Below are 16,945 nucleotides of genomic sequence, written 5' to 3' on the forward strand. Positions count from 1 at the left end.
ATTCATTTGTGGTCAAGGTCCCAGCACCTGCCCCTCAACTACCTGGGTTTCTGGAATTCACCCAGGGAGCCAGCACTGATTAACACACTAACAGAAAAATGTAGCTGCAGCTTTAGTTCCCTGGCACCCCCCCCTCTCCCTTTGGTACTCACAGTCCTCAGTTTAGCAGTCTGCACCACCCCTCTGGTTTCCCACGGTTCTCCTTCTCCTTCTCCTTATCCTTCTGGTCTTCACAGTTCCTTCAGCATCCCCTACTTGCTCAATGTGTGCCTGGGTGACTGACTTTATACTCTTTGAAAGAATTGATTGGAGTCAGGTGTGAGTAGTTGTCCCTCCCTCCCTGCCTGACTCTGCCTGACCTCATTATTCGGATAACATGGAGACTGCCCATAGGAATCCATTTCCCATTGATCCCTATGGGTAATCCTCATGACTCCCATCTGCCTCTTCTTCGTCCCAGTAGTTGGACTTCTAGAATGGAAGTAGGGAGTGTGTGAGTTGTAGGTTTTCCTGGAGATTATGGAAAAACCATGTACGTTTTCATCTGGATGAAGGGGGTAACTTTATTGTGATGGGTGAATGGATTTTCTATTGGGTTTTAATATCCCTGGTGGTTTTCACCTTTTTCTTACAGAAAGGGACTGGGGTATGATGGGGCTCTGCTGACAATATCCCTTGACAACTGAGGGAATGTCAGGTAGGAGTGTATTGGAACGAGAGGAATACAATGTCTCACCCGAGGGCGTCTCCCATAGTCCCTGAGGACCCCCTGCCCAGGTGGTCTGCCCTCGCTCGTCCGCCCCCCAGGTTAGGATCCAAAAGCGATGGCCCTCCCCTGGCCACCTGAACAAAGGATCCCTGGCAATAGCCTGGAAGAAACGCCTCAGGTTACTCACAGCACAGACTAGTGCATTCCAGCACTGTGATGACATTTTCTCTGATGCCCGAAATGGTGCACAAAAGGAGGCTGGACCTCAGGGGGAAGGTGATTGATAACGCTCTTCCTGCTTTCATATTCCAACATGGGAGCCGAGGAGCTCTAGTGCAGAGGATTTAGACCAGACTCCCAACTTCTTTTTGGTTTTCAAAATGTGTTGTAGAGATAAGTACTGATTATCTTACCCCTAAATAAGTACTGTGTTTCTGTGTCTATGCTTGTGGCAATGTGAAGTAAATTGGGAGTTCTGTGGCAGTGTGATATGGCATATGGCAGTTCTCGGGCAATGTGAAGTGCATAGCGCAGTTCTGGGAGGACAGTGGACCATTGTGCAAGTGAAGGGGTAATGTGAAGTGACATGGCTTCTTATGTGGTCAATGAAGAGTGGCATTGAACAGTTCTTTGGGTAATATAAGTGCCACCAATGGGCATCAGGGATCAATATGAAGAGGTATCAGAGTAATGTAGACACCAGCTAGACAATGTGCTTTGATCTGGTCACACTGGCATGCCATTGCTGGCAGCACCATTTTATGGAAGAAATGTAGACACCAGTATGAAAATGTGTTTAACTGCGCAAACACTGGCATTTTTTAAAGGACAACACTGCTATGAAATAGTAAACAGTCATCCCAATTTCCTTGTGGCAATGTTTACATGTTTCACCCAGAAAATTAAGATTTTATTTTAAAAAATAAAACGTCATCAGTGTTGCCAAAGTAAAACATGCTGTGGGGCACAATTGTCATTCCTTTGTCTTGAGTGACATCACAATGTTCTTGGGGAAATGTAGATTTCACAGATGTATGTGATTTCACCGAATCTACTTCACCTAAAGGTGAAATCTTCACCCCAAAAAAATAGTGTGGGAGACCCATCACCCTCCCACTTCCCCTACCTTAACCTATCCTCTTACCCCACCCCCTTCTGTGTTTTAAAATGTACCCACTTACCCAACCAAATTCGAAGAAAAAAATATTCAAAGATTTCTCATTAGTTGAAATTGGATTCGGTGAAATGTAGGTATCTAAATATCAGAATGGAAATGTGTTTTTAAAAGACAACAGTTGCATGGCCTTTGTAGACTTGCAGCACAGTTTTCTGGTGGCAATGTAAATCTCTCCACATTACCCCTAGAAAATGGTGATTCTATTTAAAAATACCAAAATACCAGCCATTTTTGTTCATGTAAATCATGTTATCATGCTGGCATAATAATGTATTTTACTGGGACACCGCTGGCATAGCTTTGTTGTACCAAGCATCACAATGTTGTGGTGGCATTGTAGATGCCAGGATGATAATGTGTTTTACTGCGGCAAAGCTAGCAAAAGTTAAAATTGGCATTACGTTCATATGTGATTAACTCGGGCACTTTAAAACAGACTTGGTCATGTGATTTTGGTGTTGAGATGATTAAACTGACTGGGCGTCGCATTGGGATGAACATTGGGCTTTTTTAGTAAGCTGGCCTAAGGCAGCAACATTCTTGCAGCTAATTCTGATAGCATCCTGCGTGTTGGCAGGTGGAAGTGTATTTAATTAATTAGTACAGGAACAATGGTGTGCATTAAATGAGAAATCTCTTGGCACATTATTTAAAAAGGATGCTGTAGGATTGGCCTTGTCCCACTGCAGTGATGGCCTATTGCATCAGAGGTGGTTTCAGTGATGTGGCACAAATACATATTTCGAATGGACTGTGTCCTCCCACGTATTCCTCATCTTAGATATATCCTTACCTTTAGGTTTCGCCTTGGAAAATGTTTCCTCTCACCAGCAGAGGGTGCTCCACTCGAGGCTGCGGCGTCGATGTCCCTCGGCGGCATCCGTCGAGCACCGACGTCATCCACTGTATAAGAGCCTCGAGCGTGCCTGTTGGCTTCAGTTCCCTTTTTCCGTTAGCTTTGCTTCGGATCGAGTTAAACAGCGCTTCAGTCTTTTGTGAGAAAAAGCTATGTCCTCTTCGAACCCTTCCACACTGAAGACAGGCTTTAAAAAATGCCTAAAATGTGGAAAGAAGATGTCACTGGCGGATCCACACAAGAATTGTCTTTGGTGCCTCCGTCCCGACCACCATACGGAAGACTGTGGTTCATGCCAGTCGATGACCCACAAAGCCTTAAAAGAGCGTAGAAGTAAACTGGCGATGGTGGAGGGTTTATCGAAGTCCACTTTAAAAAAGAAAGACTCGGCCGAGTCTTCGAAAAAGTATCATAAAACATATCGATCGAGGAGTAGATCGAGAAAGTCTTCTTCTTCATCATCTAAAAAGGCTAAGAAAAGACGGCATCGATCTCCCTCATCCTCTTGAACATCTTCGGAGGAGATTATAGCATGTCCATCAAAGCATGACTCCCCAAGTAAATGGATGGCTTTTCGAGTTTCCATGCTGAAGATTTTTGAGAACGCGGCCCAGACCCCCTCAAAAAAAGCTAAAGAAGACCATGCTCCTGTTCATAAGACAGAGGAAGGTCCAAAACAAGGAAAGCAAGGAAAGCTGATAAAAAAGATGTTGAGAGAGTCATCGAGAGACTCTTCTCGATCACCTCATAAAAAAGTTCCTTCCGTGCATAAATCGAAGGTAGAGGGAAACAAAATGGCGTCGAAAGATCATATGCCATCGAAGTCGACATCGTCATTGAAGACATCGAAGGTCCTCGAGTCGACAACTCCCTCGAAGGAAGCTACTTCGAGCTCACGCTTGATAACCTCGAAAGCTCCTTCGACAGTTTCCAGTCGACATGATTTTTTCAGAACCATATAATCCATCTATGAGGGAGATTCATCGGAAGAGAAAGAAGTCACCTCTGCTGGTGTCAAATTTGGCACAAGATCTGTTCCAGAGGAGTTAATTAAACCTCAATCAAGAATTCAAAATCTGCAAGAATGTTTGCAAACAGCAAGTGGCCTGGACATTTCTCCAGAGTACGAATTTGACAAACCAGACCCATCAGAACAGATTGATATGGTGTCACGACCCTCGCCCAAAACCCCCTCTGGGAAACCCATTGGCCAGGTGGAGTCAGGACTCGGGCCTCTAGAGCCTGGCATCCTCTTCCAAACCCCTATTGGGGCCAGGCTCATACACCATGACAAACAATGTGTTTGGGAACTACTTTGTGTTGTCAGCCAACCTGGAGGCATCCACATAGCTTGGTTCCTTGGAACCAAGCTATTGGTGCTAGTGTTTTGGGTGTGGTAGCCTAGGGACTACTTTACCTGGACTATTTTGTTGGGGCTATTTAAACGACACCCGAGCAAGACAACACGCTTCGCGTTACTTTGCAGTTTGCAACGTGACGCTCACCATGTCCAGCTATACCCCCGAACCTCAGAGAAGCAGAACCGGCATGGAGACAAAAGGATCATCATTAGCAGCAACATCTTACCTGCAGTCTTCATCTTTAGTTACTCGCAGCTCCTGAGAACAGCTTTCCTTGGATCTGCACGCCTCCCGGACTGCACGACCAGAAAGGGGAAGATAGAGGCAACATTAAGAAAGCAGAAGAGACGTTGCAAATTACAAACTGTTCAAAAGGCTTACCTGGCTGGTCGCCTCTCGGCTGGCACCACTCCGGAAATTCCACACGCGCTGAAGAACACCGCGACCTGCAAGGAAAGAAGACAAAACAGGTTAGCAAAGGCAAGCCATCGCAGTGCTGCGCATAGCGCTTACTTACCGCATCATAGCGCTCTTAAAGCGCCATTATTTACCAGTGGGGCTCAACCAAGCCAGTTCGGCGCGCTGAAGCTCTGCATACCTAAGGGAGAAAAAGAGACATTATTAAACAAAGAGGGCATGCAGGATAGCAACAATATTAAAGAACAGCAATAAGACCTACCTGAACGATATCAAACGGGCCGGCGTAAGTGAAGTAACTGGACTGCACACGCCCACCAAAGACAACGCGCCCCTGCAAAGAAGGCAGAACGGCGAGCACGCCTAATTCTACCCCAAGGTGAGGAGAGGGCGCCAGAGGGGCTGAAATCATATGGGGGTGGAGGGATGATACTTACCCCGGTCGGCCAGTCTTGAACTCAGTCCTCCTGTATTTTCAGGCAGAACCTTCCCCGCAGACCACACCTGGGCAAAACTGAGAAGCATACCAGCGAGTAACACGGCTGGGTGGCGTCCCTGTGGATACCAGGTGAGCGTAACATATGGGTTACAGAAAACTCATGAGCAGGGTTACAGAATTTATGGGGTGGGGTAGGAGTTCACCAGTCTGTCAAGATGATGACATGACGGATATATTATCTGGAACCCCCCCCCCAACAAGACCCCATTCTACCTTTTCATATTGCCTTACAGAGAAGGGTTAGTTCTGCATGGGAACGTCCCAAAGCCACAGCGGCAGTAAATAAAAAGTTTGTGGCAAAATATAGACCCTGCAGATCTGATCCGGAATACCTGAGCAAACGCCCAACTCCGGAAAGTTTGGTAGTACAAGCAGCCACTTCCACAAAGAGTGTGGCATACCCTACAATCCCTCCAGATAGGGACGATAAAAAGGTGGATGCATGGTCTAGGAAAATCTTTACATCTGGCAGTATGGCTTTGATGTCTACTAATGTAACTTGTACCTTGGCAAGGTTCACATATTCCCTGTGGGACTGTATGTCAGCGGCAGCTGACCACATCCCGGAAGATGAAGAACGTGATGGCTTTCTAGCTATTATAAGGGATGGAAAGGAGGCGTCGGGAGAATGCCTTCAATCAGGTTTGGACACAGCTGACAGTATCAGCAGGTCCATTGCAACTAGCACAGTGCTACGTAGATTTGCGTGGCTAAGAAAGTCTGGGTTTGCTCCTGATGTGCAATCCAGGCTTCTTAATATGCCTTTTGATGGCTCCAGGTTGTTTGGTAGCAAGGCAGATGAAAGTTTGGAGAAGCTACAGACCTCCAAAGCGGCGGCAAAATCTCTCGGTGCCGCTATAAGTAAACCTCAGCAACGCCCCTACACAGGCTCATCTTCCTGAAGGGGTCGTCCTTTTCGCTATTATTCCTCAAATGGAAAAGGAAGAGGGCAGGCCAATCGGAGAAGTCAAAGAAAATTTCCTTGGGGCGAGGAAAAGGTGCTAGATCTGCCCCAGTAACAGCATCTGTGCCTTCAGCCGCTGCTGCAGCTACCACAAAACCACTGTGAGGTTTTGACCCACAAGACCCCAGTGGGAGGCAGGATCTCAAAGCATTTAGAAGAATGGCGGGGCATTACTTCAATCGAAGGTAGAGGGAAACAAAATGGCGTCGAAAGATCATATGCCATCGAAGTCGACATCGTCATTGAAGACATCGAAGGTCCTCGAGTCGACAACTCCCTCGAAGGAAGCTACGTCCCAAGGTACTGCCTTCCTTTTCTAAAGAAACCTCAGAATCACCCCCCGGAATACAACTCTGCCAAACAGATCCTCCTCAATCCGCTCCTGTTGCAGGAAGTTTTGACCCTGCTACAGAAAGGTGCAATAGAACATGTACCTGTAGCGGAGAGGAACAAGGGTTGGTATTCCCCATATTTCCTTATTCCAAAGAAAGACGGAGGACTGAGATCCATCTTGGACTTGAGAAACTTGAAATAGTTCCTAAGGAAGGACAAATTCAAGATGGTCGCACTTTCTCAGATCTTTCAGGCTCTCCAAATCCAGGATTTGTTGGTATCATTGGACCTTCAGGATGCTTACTTTCATATGACAATCCATCTCAAGCACAGAAAGTACCTGAGGTTTGTGATTGGCAATTCTCACTATCAATTTTGAGTTCTGCCATTCGGGTTAACCTCTGCCCCAAGAGTTTTCACCAAGTTGATGCCGGTGGTGGCAGCAAGTCTCAGGAGAGGGGGGATTTGTCTACCCCTATCTGGATGATTGGATGATCAGGGCACGTTCTTCAGAACAAGCCCAGGATCATCTGTCCAAGACTTGTCACTTTCTTCACAAACTAGGTTTTTCTCTGAATTTAAAAAAGTCAAACATGATACCATCACAGCAACTCCAGTTTATAGGAGCAGTCCTGGACACCTGCTTGGGCAAAGCCTCGCCTCCCGAAGAGAGAGCTCACCACATTCTGCAGATGGTAACAAAATTCCAGAATGCTCAGTATCTTCCGGCCTTCGACTTTCTCAGGTTGCTCGGTCTGATGGCATCCTGCAGTTTTCTGGTGCCAGAAGCCAGATTGAGAATGCGATCTCTTCAATGGGCTCTCAGAACTCAATTATCCCAATTCTCAGGGGAAATGTCAGATCTGTTGCAGGTCCAAGCCAAAGTAGCACAGGATCTACAATGGTGGGCTTGCAGACATCATATCCTCAGAGGAGAATCTTTTTGGCAGCCATGGCGGGAGATAACAGTAGTGACGGACGCCTCACTCAAGGGGTGGGGAGCCCATACCAACTATCTGACAATCGGTGGACGTTGGTCTCCATCGGAGTCCAAACTACACATCAATCTTTAGGAGTTGAGGGCAATCAGACTAGCGCTGAAGGCCTTCCTGCCCTCTGTACGGGGAAAGAATGTTCTGATAATGACGGACAACACAGTGGCCATGTATTACCTCAACAAAAGAGGAGGAGTGGGGTCACTGCTGCTGTGCAGAGAGGCGATGCAACTCTGGTTCTGGGCAATACAAGAAGGGATCTCTCTATCGGCAATTCATCTAGCCGGAGAGCAAAACACAACAGCAGACGCTCTGAGCAGGCAGAGCACAGTCTCTCATGAGTGGGAGATGGCTCAGGAAGTCATTCAAGAGATCTTCACCCTTTGGGGAACCCCTCAAGTGGATCTGTTCGCGACCGGAGCCAACCGGAAGTGCGAACTGTACTGCTCAAGGCAATTTCCCCTGAGAGGAGCTCTAGGGGATGCGTTCGTGGTGGAATGGGAGTTTCCACTTCTGTATGCGTTCCCTCCAATCCCTGTGATCCCTCAAGTAATCAGGAGGTTGACAAAGTTCGGGAAAACCATGATCCTAATTGCCCCGTATTGGGCCAGGAGAACGTGGTACCAGACCTTCTGGACATATCCATCTGCCCTCCAATATGTCTTCCAAGAAGAGAGGATCTTCTCTCGCGACAGGAAGGTCATGTTCTCCATCCGGAGGTCAACACACTCAACCTTCACGCATGGCTTCTGAAAGGTTGAGATACAAGGATTGGGATCTTACGGATGACATGATGGAGATTTTGCTTTCGGCCAGAAAGCCAGCAACCAAGTCTCTGTATCGGTGATGTTGGAACATGTTCAGTAACTGGTGCAGAGAAAAGAATGTCGATCCTTTTCAATGTAAAATCCCCACAATTTTATCTTTTCTATTACATTTAGCTAATCTGGGGCTCCAGGTTGGGATGATAAAGGGATACTTGGCAGCGCTGTCCATCTTTAAGCGCTCTTCAGAAGAAGAATCTTACTTTAAGATACCCTTAATAATTCAATTCTTAAAAGGTTTAAATAATGTGTTTCCACCAATACCTTTACAGGTTCCAGTGTGGGATCTGAACTTGGTTCTAAAATTTCTCACATGTATTCCATTTGAGCCTTTACATTCTTGTCCACTAAGGCTCCTTACTTTGAAAACAATACTTCTTGTGGCATTGACATCAGCCTGCAGGGTAAGTGAGTTGGAGGCGCTTTCAAGCGGTCCTCCTCGCACCATCTTTTATAAGGACAAAGTAGTTCTTAGGGTCAAACCTTCTTTTTTACCAAAAATTGTTTCGGATTTTCATCTGTCACAGAAAATAACTTTACCCACTTTTTACCCTCCTCCTCATGCAAGCAAGGAAGAGGAGCAGCTGCATAGACTAGATCCCCGAAGAGCGCTTAGTTTTTACATCTCAAGATTGGCAAACATTTGTCAGTGTGATCAACTTTTTGTGGGGTACACTGGATGCAAACTGGGTCTTCCGGTAACCAAACAAACATTATCCAGATGGATAATTTTAGCCATAACAGAATGTTACAGATTGGCTGGGAAAGAACCACCTGATGGACTGAGACCTCATTCAACCAGGGGTATGGCAACTTCAACAGCACTAAAAAGGGGTGTCCCTGTGCAAGATATTTGTGCAGCAGCGACATGGTCATCCATGCACACTTTTATAAAACATTATGCTCTGGACTCGACTTCTTCTCAAGGAAGTCTATTTGCTAAATCTGTACTCCATTCTGTACACGATTAAAAAAGATACTGTACTCCCACCTCCAATACGAAACCTTTGGGAGTCTATCTAAGATGAGGAATACGTGGGAGGACACAATCCATTCGAAGAACAAGTTACTTACCAACTGTAACGTTCTTTCGATTGGATGTTCCTCCCACGTATTCCTCATCGACCCTCCCAACCAACCACACAGTACAGTTTACGTGCATTACACTCTAAACTCTTTTAAGGCTTGGGTCAAAAGAGGCATGCCATGATCTAATTAAAATCCACGGACTATAATATACGAAAAAACAGAACTGGAGCCAACGGGCGTGCTCGAGGCTCTTATACAGTGGATGACGTCGGTGCACGACAGATGCCGCCGAGGGACATCGATGCCGCGGCCTCGAATGGAGCGCCCTCTGCTGGAGAGAGGAAACATTTTCCGAGGCGAAACCTAAAGGTAAGGATATATCTAAGATGAGGAATATGTGGGAGGAACATCCAATCGAAAGAACGTTACAGTTGGTAAGTAACTTGTTCTTCTCTGCTATATTTTTACTGTGTTATCAATTTTTTGGTTGCCATGTACATGATTTGTTTCTGAAAAATGCTGAAGTGTTTTGTTAGTGAAATAGTTGGGAGCAGACTTGCCTGCATTCATTCTGGGAACCTATTTAGGCTCCAACAATTTACCTGCCACCACTGTCTGAGAATCCATCATTTTAATGTACACTGTGACCCACTGATCTCTTTTGCATTTTCTAAATCTCGGATATCCTTTTTCGTGTGTGTGTGCAAACTTTCAAGGATACAGGGTAAGTAGTGGCCTCTGGCTCAGGGGCATCTTTCACTTGGCAAGTGTGAACCCCAGCAGGGTCAACTCAGCCCTTCATCTTTCCGAAATCAATAAACTAAGTACAGTTTCATTGGGCAGTAATAAACGCTATTATTACACGGTGGTCGAAGTGGGTGGCAACGGTGCTCCTCTACTTTTTTTTTTTATTCGTTTTACTGTTCCTATACTTTCATTATAAAAATAAACTGTTCCGGGATGGTTTCGTTTTAAAATAAGTGTAGGAAGCAGTTGAAACATGCACTTCAGTGCATTGCACTGAACGTTCCCTTAAACAGCAGGTGCATTGGTTTGGGGTGTTGTATTGTGCTTGGGAGTGGGCCTGGTGATGGGGCTTGTGGGGAGCAGGGCAGGCCAGAGGGGAACATAGTTCCACTTCTTCTTTTCATACTTTGACAACTGTTATCACAGCAAACTAGGGGAATCTGTGCAACACGCTTTATAAAGACAGATATTGGGCCTCATTACGACCCCGGCGCTAAACCATGGTGCTATTAGCACCATGGTCCATGCCGGGGTCTGCCATGGTGAATGGTGGAATTACCGCCCCATTCCAAGGTTGGCGGGCGGTAATTCCCCATTCACCATGGGCCCTTCCCCATTCCCATTTTTGCCCCATAGGGCTCAATGGGAATGGGGAAGGCGCTAAGTACGGTGCCGCAAATTGCGGCACCGTACTTAGCACCAAGGTCCCTTTGCGGCACCCTACTTTAACGGCTGGTAAAACCAGCCGTTAAGGTCGGGTCCAGCAAAGGGACCTTGTAATTAGGCGCTAATAGGTTAACGGCGCCGCAGCCTTTTACAGCGCCGTTAACCCATTAGCGCCTGGGTCGTAATGAGGCCCATAGTGTATGTACATGTTTTTCAAAAAAAAGGTTTAACAAGGGTTAGGGTTTGAGAAAATAAGTAACAATCATAGGATTAAGGCAGATAATTCAGGCTAATTCACTATTTTGTGAACACAAAGTCCTATTACAAGCTAAAGCTTACACTGCACCATTACTTCACAAAACTCACTGTAACAGTTGTATTGACGAAAGCCTACAATTTAAAGTGCTTTTGTCGGAGTTAACTTGTAGTCGGTGGACTATGAATTAGGGAAATAGTTGATTTGGGCTGAGTGTACTGTAAAGTTGGCATTTCGAATGAGTGTCGTCTTCCTTTCTAATTTTTGATAACCGTATCATACAAAGCAGTTCATTTTACAGGTTACAATTTTTGTGTTCACCAAGTGTCATCTACATCTGTGTGCATTTCTTTACAAATGCATCTAGTGGTTCTGTGTGCGCGTGTGCATTTGCACATGCATTTTTGAGATGTGTGCGTTTCTGAATACATCCAACTGGTGGCCGTATTTCTACCTGTGCAATGGGATTACATGGCGATATCTGTATACATTGGGTTAGTTGTCATACGGGTCTCCTGCATGTGTGCATGCAGTATCTGTATCCACGTGAATTTCTGACTAAACCTGGTTATCAATTTTTGTGTGCATTTTTATGCATATCCTTGGATATGTGCAAATAAATCTGGTCTGTGATTGTGCCTGTTTGTGTTCTCAGTATTAATGGTCATGCCCAAATTAAACCGTGCGGGTTTGTGTGTGGGGTGGTGTGTGTGTGTGTGCGTTATCCATAACAATGCCTGTTTGTATATGTTCTGCTCTACTGAGCATGCCCAAAATATAAAAAGTGAGAATGTTCAGTTGGCCTGATCTGACTTCTATTTATTTAAATGTTATATATAGTGTATTTATACAGGGATTATACACTGGTGAAGTGCTTCAAAGTGAGAAGGGTACAAGGGAATACAGTAATCATTCTTAGGCCTTGACGATTCCGAATGATTTAAACAGAAAAAGAAAACTAGCATACTAGGTCTCAACAACATTTCTCCTAGTGTAAGTGCATGAAGTGTTACAATTGTGACCAAGCTCAGGAGGGGAGACAAGAAACGGTGGGGGGGATGGATGGATGATGGATGGATGGATGAACGGACGGACAGGACAGACAAGACGGACAATGAACTGGTCCTAGTACATTTAGGTAATGCATACATACATAAAGAGGTGTAGGGACGGGGGGTGGGAGGGAACAAAACGAGTCCGGTCCAACAGGGTCTTGGGTTAAGTGCAGAGAGGTTGCCATGCTCATGGAGCGTGAGCTGAAAGTGCAGTAGTGCCAAAGTGCAGTGGCCAAGAGGCAAGTGAAAAAGACTGACGGGGAGCCTGGGACCTGTTAGGCTCTGGAGGTGGACCAGGCAACCAGTCATCAAAAACTGAACAGAGTTTGGGGGTGTGAGAAGGAGGGTAGAGAGAAGGGAAAAGAAGGTTAGCAAGGGAGAGGGAGGGAGAAGGATGAGGAAGAGAAAAGGAAGGTATTGAGGAGTTTCCAGAACTTAAGGTGTTCCAGCTCAAGACGGAGAGAGGCAGGGAGGCTGTTCCAGAGGGAGGCACCTGCAGAGGATAAAGATCTATCACCAAATCTCTGTTTGTGAAAGCAGCTCACCCTCACAGAGTTGGAGGAGGACGAGCAGAGGACTCTAGAGGGAGAGCATTTAGGGAGAGAGCGTTGTAGATAGTGCGAGCCCTGGACCCAGAAAGCCTAGTGGATTATGCAGAGGATCTTGAACTTGATCTTTGCAGCCACAGGGAGCCAGTGGAGGGATTTCATCGCCTGACAGATGCGGTCCCAGGGCTTGAGGCCAAGGATAAGTCTTGCGGTTCTGTTCTGGGTGAGTTGTAGTGGACGGAGAGGGTTGCCAGTCAATTTGTCGAAAAAAATTGGTCGACCAGACAAATGGTCGAAGCAAATTGGTCGAAAACCATTTCGTCGAAATTTTTTTTTTTCTATTTTAACCCTTTATTTATTTTTATTTTTTGGGGGGTCCCCCCCATCCCCCCTTTTTTGCCTTAAAAAACCTTTTTTTGCCTAAACGAACACCCAAAAAAATATATATAATTAAAAAAAAAAATTAGACGAAATGGTTTTCGACGAAATTGCGTCGACCAAATGTCATTTGACCAATTTGAGGTCGACGAATTGACTGGACACCGACGGAGAGTAGATGTAGGGCGATTGAGAAAGAGGCTGTTGCAGTAGTCCAGCCTAGAGAGAACCAGGGCTCTTGAGGTGATGAGCCGCTGGGGGAAAGTGAGAAATGGGTAGAGTACCTCTGAGGAGGTGCAGTTGGTAGTTGAAATTTTTTCGAGATGTCTGAGGTCTGAAATATGAGAAGAGAAGGAGAGAGTGGAGTCGAACATGATCCCAAGATTTTTTGCCTCATTGGTAGGCTACGGCTCCAGGCCAAGGGAGGCAGGCCAGTGGGAAAGCGGGAGCAGGGGTCCTGATGAGTATAATCTCTGTCTTACTGGCATTCAGGCAGAGATCGTTAGCAGCACACTAAGCCTGAATTGCGATAGACAATCCAGGATGAGCAAGTAGGAGGAAGGCTGGATAGACAATCCAGGATGAGCAAGTAGGAGGAAGGCCGAGGGTAGCCTGAAAGAGAGCTGCGTGGCATTTGTGTAGCACTGAAAGTTAAATTTAAAGGTAGAGATCCTGTGGGCCAAGTGTGCCATGTAGATATTGAAGAACAAGTGGGAAAGGTTAGATCCCTGGGGAACACCACTGGTAGAGAGAGTGGAAGAGGAGAGGAAAGGTCCAAGTTCCACCTGGGAGGGCCGGTCAGAGAGAAAGGAGGCGAGCTATGCCAGGGCCTGATCTGTGATGCCCAGGGTTCACAGAGACGGATTAGCAGGATGTTGTGGTTTACTGTATCAAAAGCAGAAGAAAGATCGGGAAGAATGAGGATAGAAGGAGCGTTTGTGTCAAGATTTGAGAGCAGGTCTTCACAGGTGTTGAGAAGAGCAGTTTCCGTGCCTCTGGATGCTCTAAAGCCAGACCAATGGCCATGGAGACAACCAACAGATTCAGTATGGAGTTGAGTGATAGACAGCTTCTCTATGAGTTTTCCCTGGAAAGGGGTGATGGAGATCGGGCGATACTTTGCCGGAATGTATGGGTTGGAGGAGGGTTTTTTGAGCAGAGGGTGCACAAGAGAGTGCTTGAGAGGATTGGGGAAAACTCCAGATCTTTGTTGCAAAATTTGTCTTCATGCGGATATGCCCACACCCATTTGTTGCCAATGTAATGTACTTTTGTCGATAAGGTCCCCTTGTCGCTTCATTAATAAAAAAAATCTATCTTGGTATTATGGGAACATCTTTGTGTTATGCCAGAATTTGGGCTGGCACAACAGAGGTATGCCCCATGTTGGATTTCATGAGTATTAGATAATGAGTTCCTAAAATGTGGTCAACTATGTGTTCACGATTGGTACAATATACAGAAATTAAATCTGAGAAGTATTGTTATAAGATGACTTTCATTTCTTAAGTTAATGAATCCTGTTAAACCAACTCTAATACCTTTGGTAGATGGTATTTTGAATGGGCAGAGTTTGTGTCGGGTGTTTTTTGATTAATTGCATGAAACCACTTTCAATAAGATTGTCATTCTAAAATGGTTACTTCTGTGATGATTGCCAGTGAAGAATTTAAAATTGGGGGGCTTTTGTTACCAACATTTTTAATGATGCATTCCCTTAGCCTTACATTTATACGTAGGTCTATTGCTGTTTGAGTTTCAGTCTATATCTTGACTTTTACGTTCTTATCTGGCTGCTACTGGATCTGCTAATGTGATTATCTCTAATGTGTTCTTCTCCTTTCAAAATTATACTATCATGAAGTTTCCTCATCCAGTATCTTCTATCATCGTCAGTGATTTAACGAATCTGTTGACAATTCTACCATCGAGGTAAATGCATATTTCTTTTCATTTCAGGTGATTGAAGACCTCCGGAAACAACTGGAGCAATTACAGCTTTACAAGCTGGAAGTAGAGCAGAAACATGGTCGAGCAAACGGTGTTGGATTGCAGGAATACAACAGTAGAACGCGGGAGAGTGAGTTGGAGCAGGAAATTCGAAGGCTTAAACAGGTAAACAGTCTGGGCTTCACGCTACACCTCATCGATACATTAAAGATGGGGTGGAATCTCACATCTTAATCTGGTGTGGCTTAAAAGGAAAGTCTTGAATAGAATACGAACTTGGTATATTCCAATTACTGAAACCTGTTTTTCTAACTTGCTCTGTAATGTGCTCCATGCATGGCAGTCTCTTATGAGCGCAAGTCATGGAAGACTGATGGGTAAAGTAAGGGAATAAAGGCTTATGGAGAATAGGAATTGTGTATAAAGTAGCAAATGGGTATAGTTTGCAGCAACTCCTTTCTGGATATCCTGGGATATTCATGCAGTGGAGGATTGATTTGACATTGAGATTAAAATTGATCAGAAGCAGTGCTAAAGGCTTGAGAGCCATTTGGAACAGCATGCTTTTCAATGCGTTTCTGCATGCCAATCGATTTAGTTCTGAAGTAAGTTCCTGGGACAGATGTTCCACTGTTCACATCCTCTGGCAAAGAGAATTTTACTTTTACGTCCTTGTGCATCTCTAGGATAGTTAGATCAATTGTTTAAGAGCCAGAACTGAGGTCCATTTGGGCCGTTAATAGTGTGATCAATGTATTAAATACCTAGGGTCCTCATTGCAGAGCGCTCTTAGGGTGATAGTTTCATCTCAATTAATTGTATGACTATGAGCGAGTGTGGGTTTTGAAGACCTTAAGCTGTGTGGTACAATCACCTTGATCCAGGATTGGGAGCCCTGCTTGTGTTAAATCAAAATCATTTTTATAGATACCTAACTTAGCAAGGACAATGTACACTGTGTTGCAGTTGTTGATCCTTGACTGTACCAAAGCCTGGGAGAGCCCAGTGTTTGGCTCTCATTAAGTAGTTGAAAAATGTAACTCTGTATGTGAGGTTGAAGTTGGCATTTGCCTATCAGGAAATTTACATTGGGTTCAAATCTTATTTATTTAATTTTAGTTTGTACATTTGTAGGAGTGCACAAAATCCGCAGGAATCTACGCGCTGGTTACAGAAGAGGGGGCACATGGGTGAGGTTCAAAACTTAGGGGAAGGTTTTGAGGTGTTTACTGACGGCATTATACAAAGGTTCCATTCGCAGATGTGGTGGGACCTCATTCCAAAGGGCTGGTGCACAGGCTAAAAAGCTTGCCCCGCCTGCTCTTTTCCTGTTGAAACGCAGAGTGATTCGACAGTGTCTTTAGGCAGGTCTAATCGGTCAGGATGACCAGTGTTTTTTGATAGTTTCAGTGAGGTGTTGGGGTCCCTCGTTGGTGATGCATTTGTAGGTGATTGAGAGCAGCTTCAATTTAATTCTGTCCTTAAATGGGAGCCAGTTGGCTGACTTTCTGACCTCCAATGTGTGGGCATGCCCGTCAATGTCGAGTGCAGCTAGTGTTCCGCAGAGTAAGGAGATGCAGTAGTCTAGTTTGGACCCAATGAGGGCTCAGGCAATTTGAAGGCGATTCTGAGAAGAGAGGAACGACTTGCTAGCGTTGATGAGTTTGGTTGCATACCCTGAGGAGGAATTAATGTGGTTCACCTGGTGAGTCATGGTGAGTGCGGAGTCCAGGTAAACACCTGAGAATTTTGACGGATGATGCTACTGGTATCCTGTGACCGCCTATAGTGAAAGTTTTGTAGGCATTGTGCAGTTTGGATAGGTGTGCTGGTGGGCCGGTGATGAGGAGCTCAGGTTTGTCATCGTTCAGGCAAAGACTGTGTGCGGCCATCCAGGATTGGATGGTGTTTCATAAATGATATGGATGCGGCATGAGTCTGTGGGGTAATCTCCCAAGAGGGGTATGAGGATTTGTATGTCATCAGCATAGTTCATGTATGAGATACAGAGGACATCTAGGTGGTCGAATAGGGGTTTGGTGTACACGTTGTATAGTGTGGGTGATCCACATGAGCCTTCAGGGACACGACAAGGGGTAGGTGATGGGTCAGCAGTTGCCTCCCCTGCGAAAACTCGGGATGATCTGTTGGCCACAAAGGAGGAAATCCATTTGGTTGCAG

General features: G+C 45.4%; 1 protein-coding gene across 3 annotated transcripts in view; it reads left to right on the forward strand.

The window, feature by feature from the left end:
* Positions 1 to 16,945, forward strand: part of RAB11FIP3 (RAB11 family interacting protein 3) — a 945,045-nt gene that overhangs the window by 852,264 nt on the left and 75,836 nt on the right. For all 3 annotated transcript variants that reach the window (XM_069646893.1, XM_069646894.1, XM_069646895.1), the window contains one exon: positions 14,774 to 14,929. In XM_069646893.1, coding sequence (XP_069502994.1) covers positions 14,774 to 14,929 — 156 coding nt within the window. The remainder of the gene's footprint in view (positions 1 to 14,773; positions 14,930 to 16,945) is intronic.

This window comes from Ambystoma mexicanum, chromosome 2q (assembly GCF_040938575.1).
Source record: "Ambystoma mexicanum isolate Mex_15411 chromosome 2q, UKY_AmexF1_1, whole genome shotgun sequence".
In the NCBI taxonomy this organism is placed as follows: Eukaryota; Metazoa; Chordata; class Amphibia; order Caudata; family Ambystomatidae; genus Ambystoma; species Ambystoma mexicanum.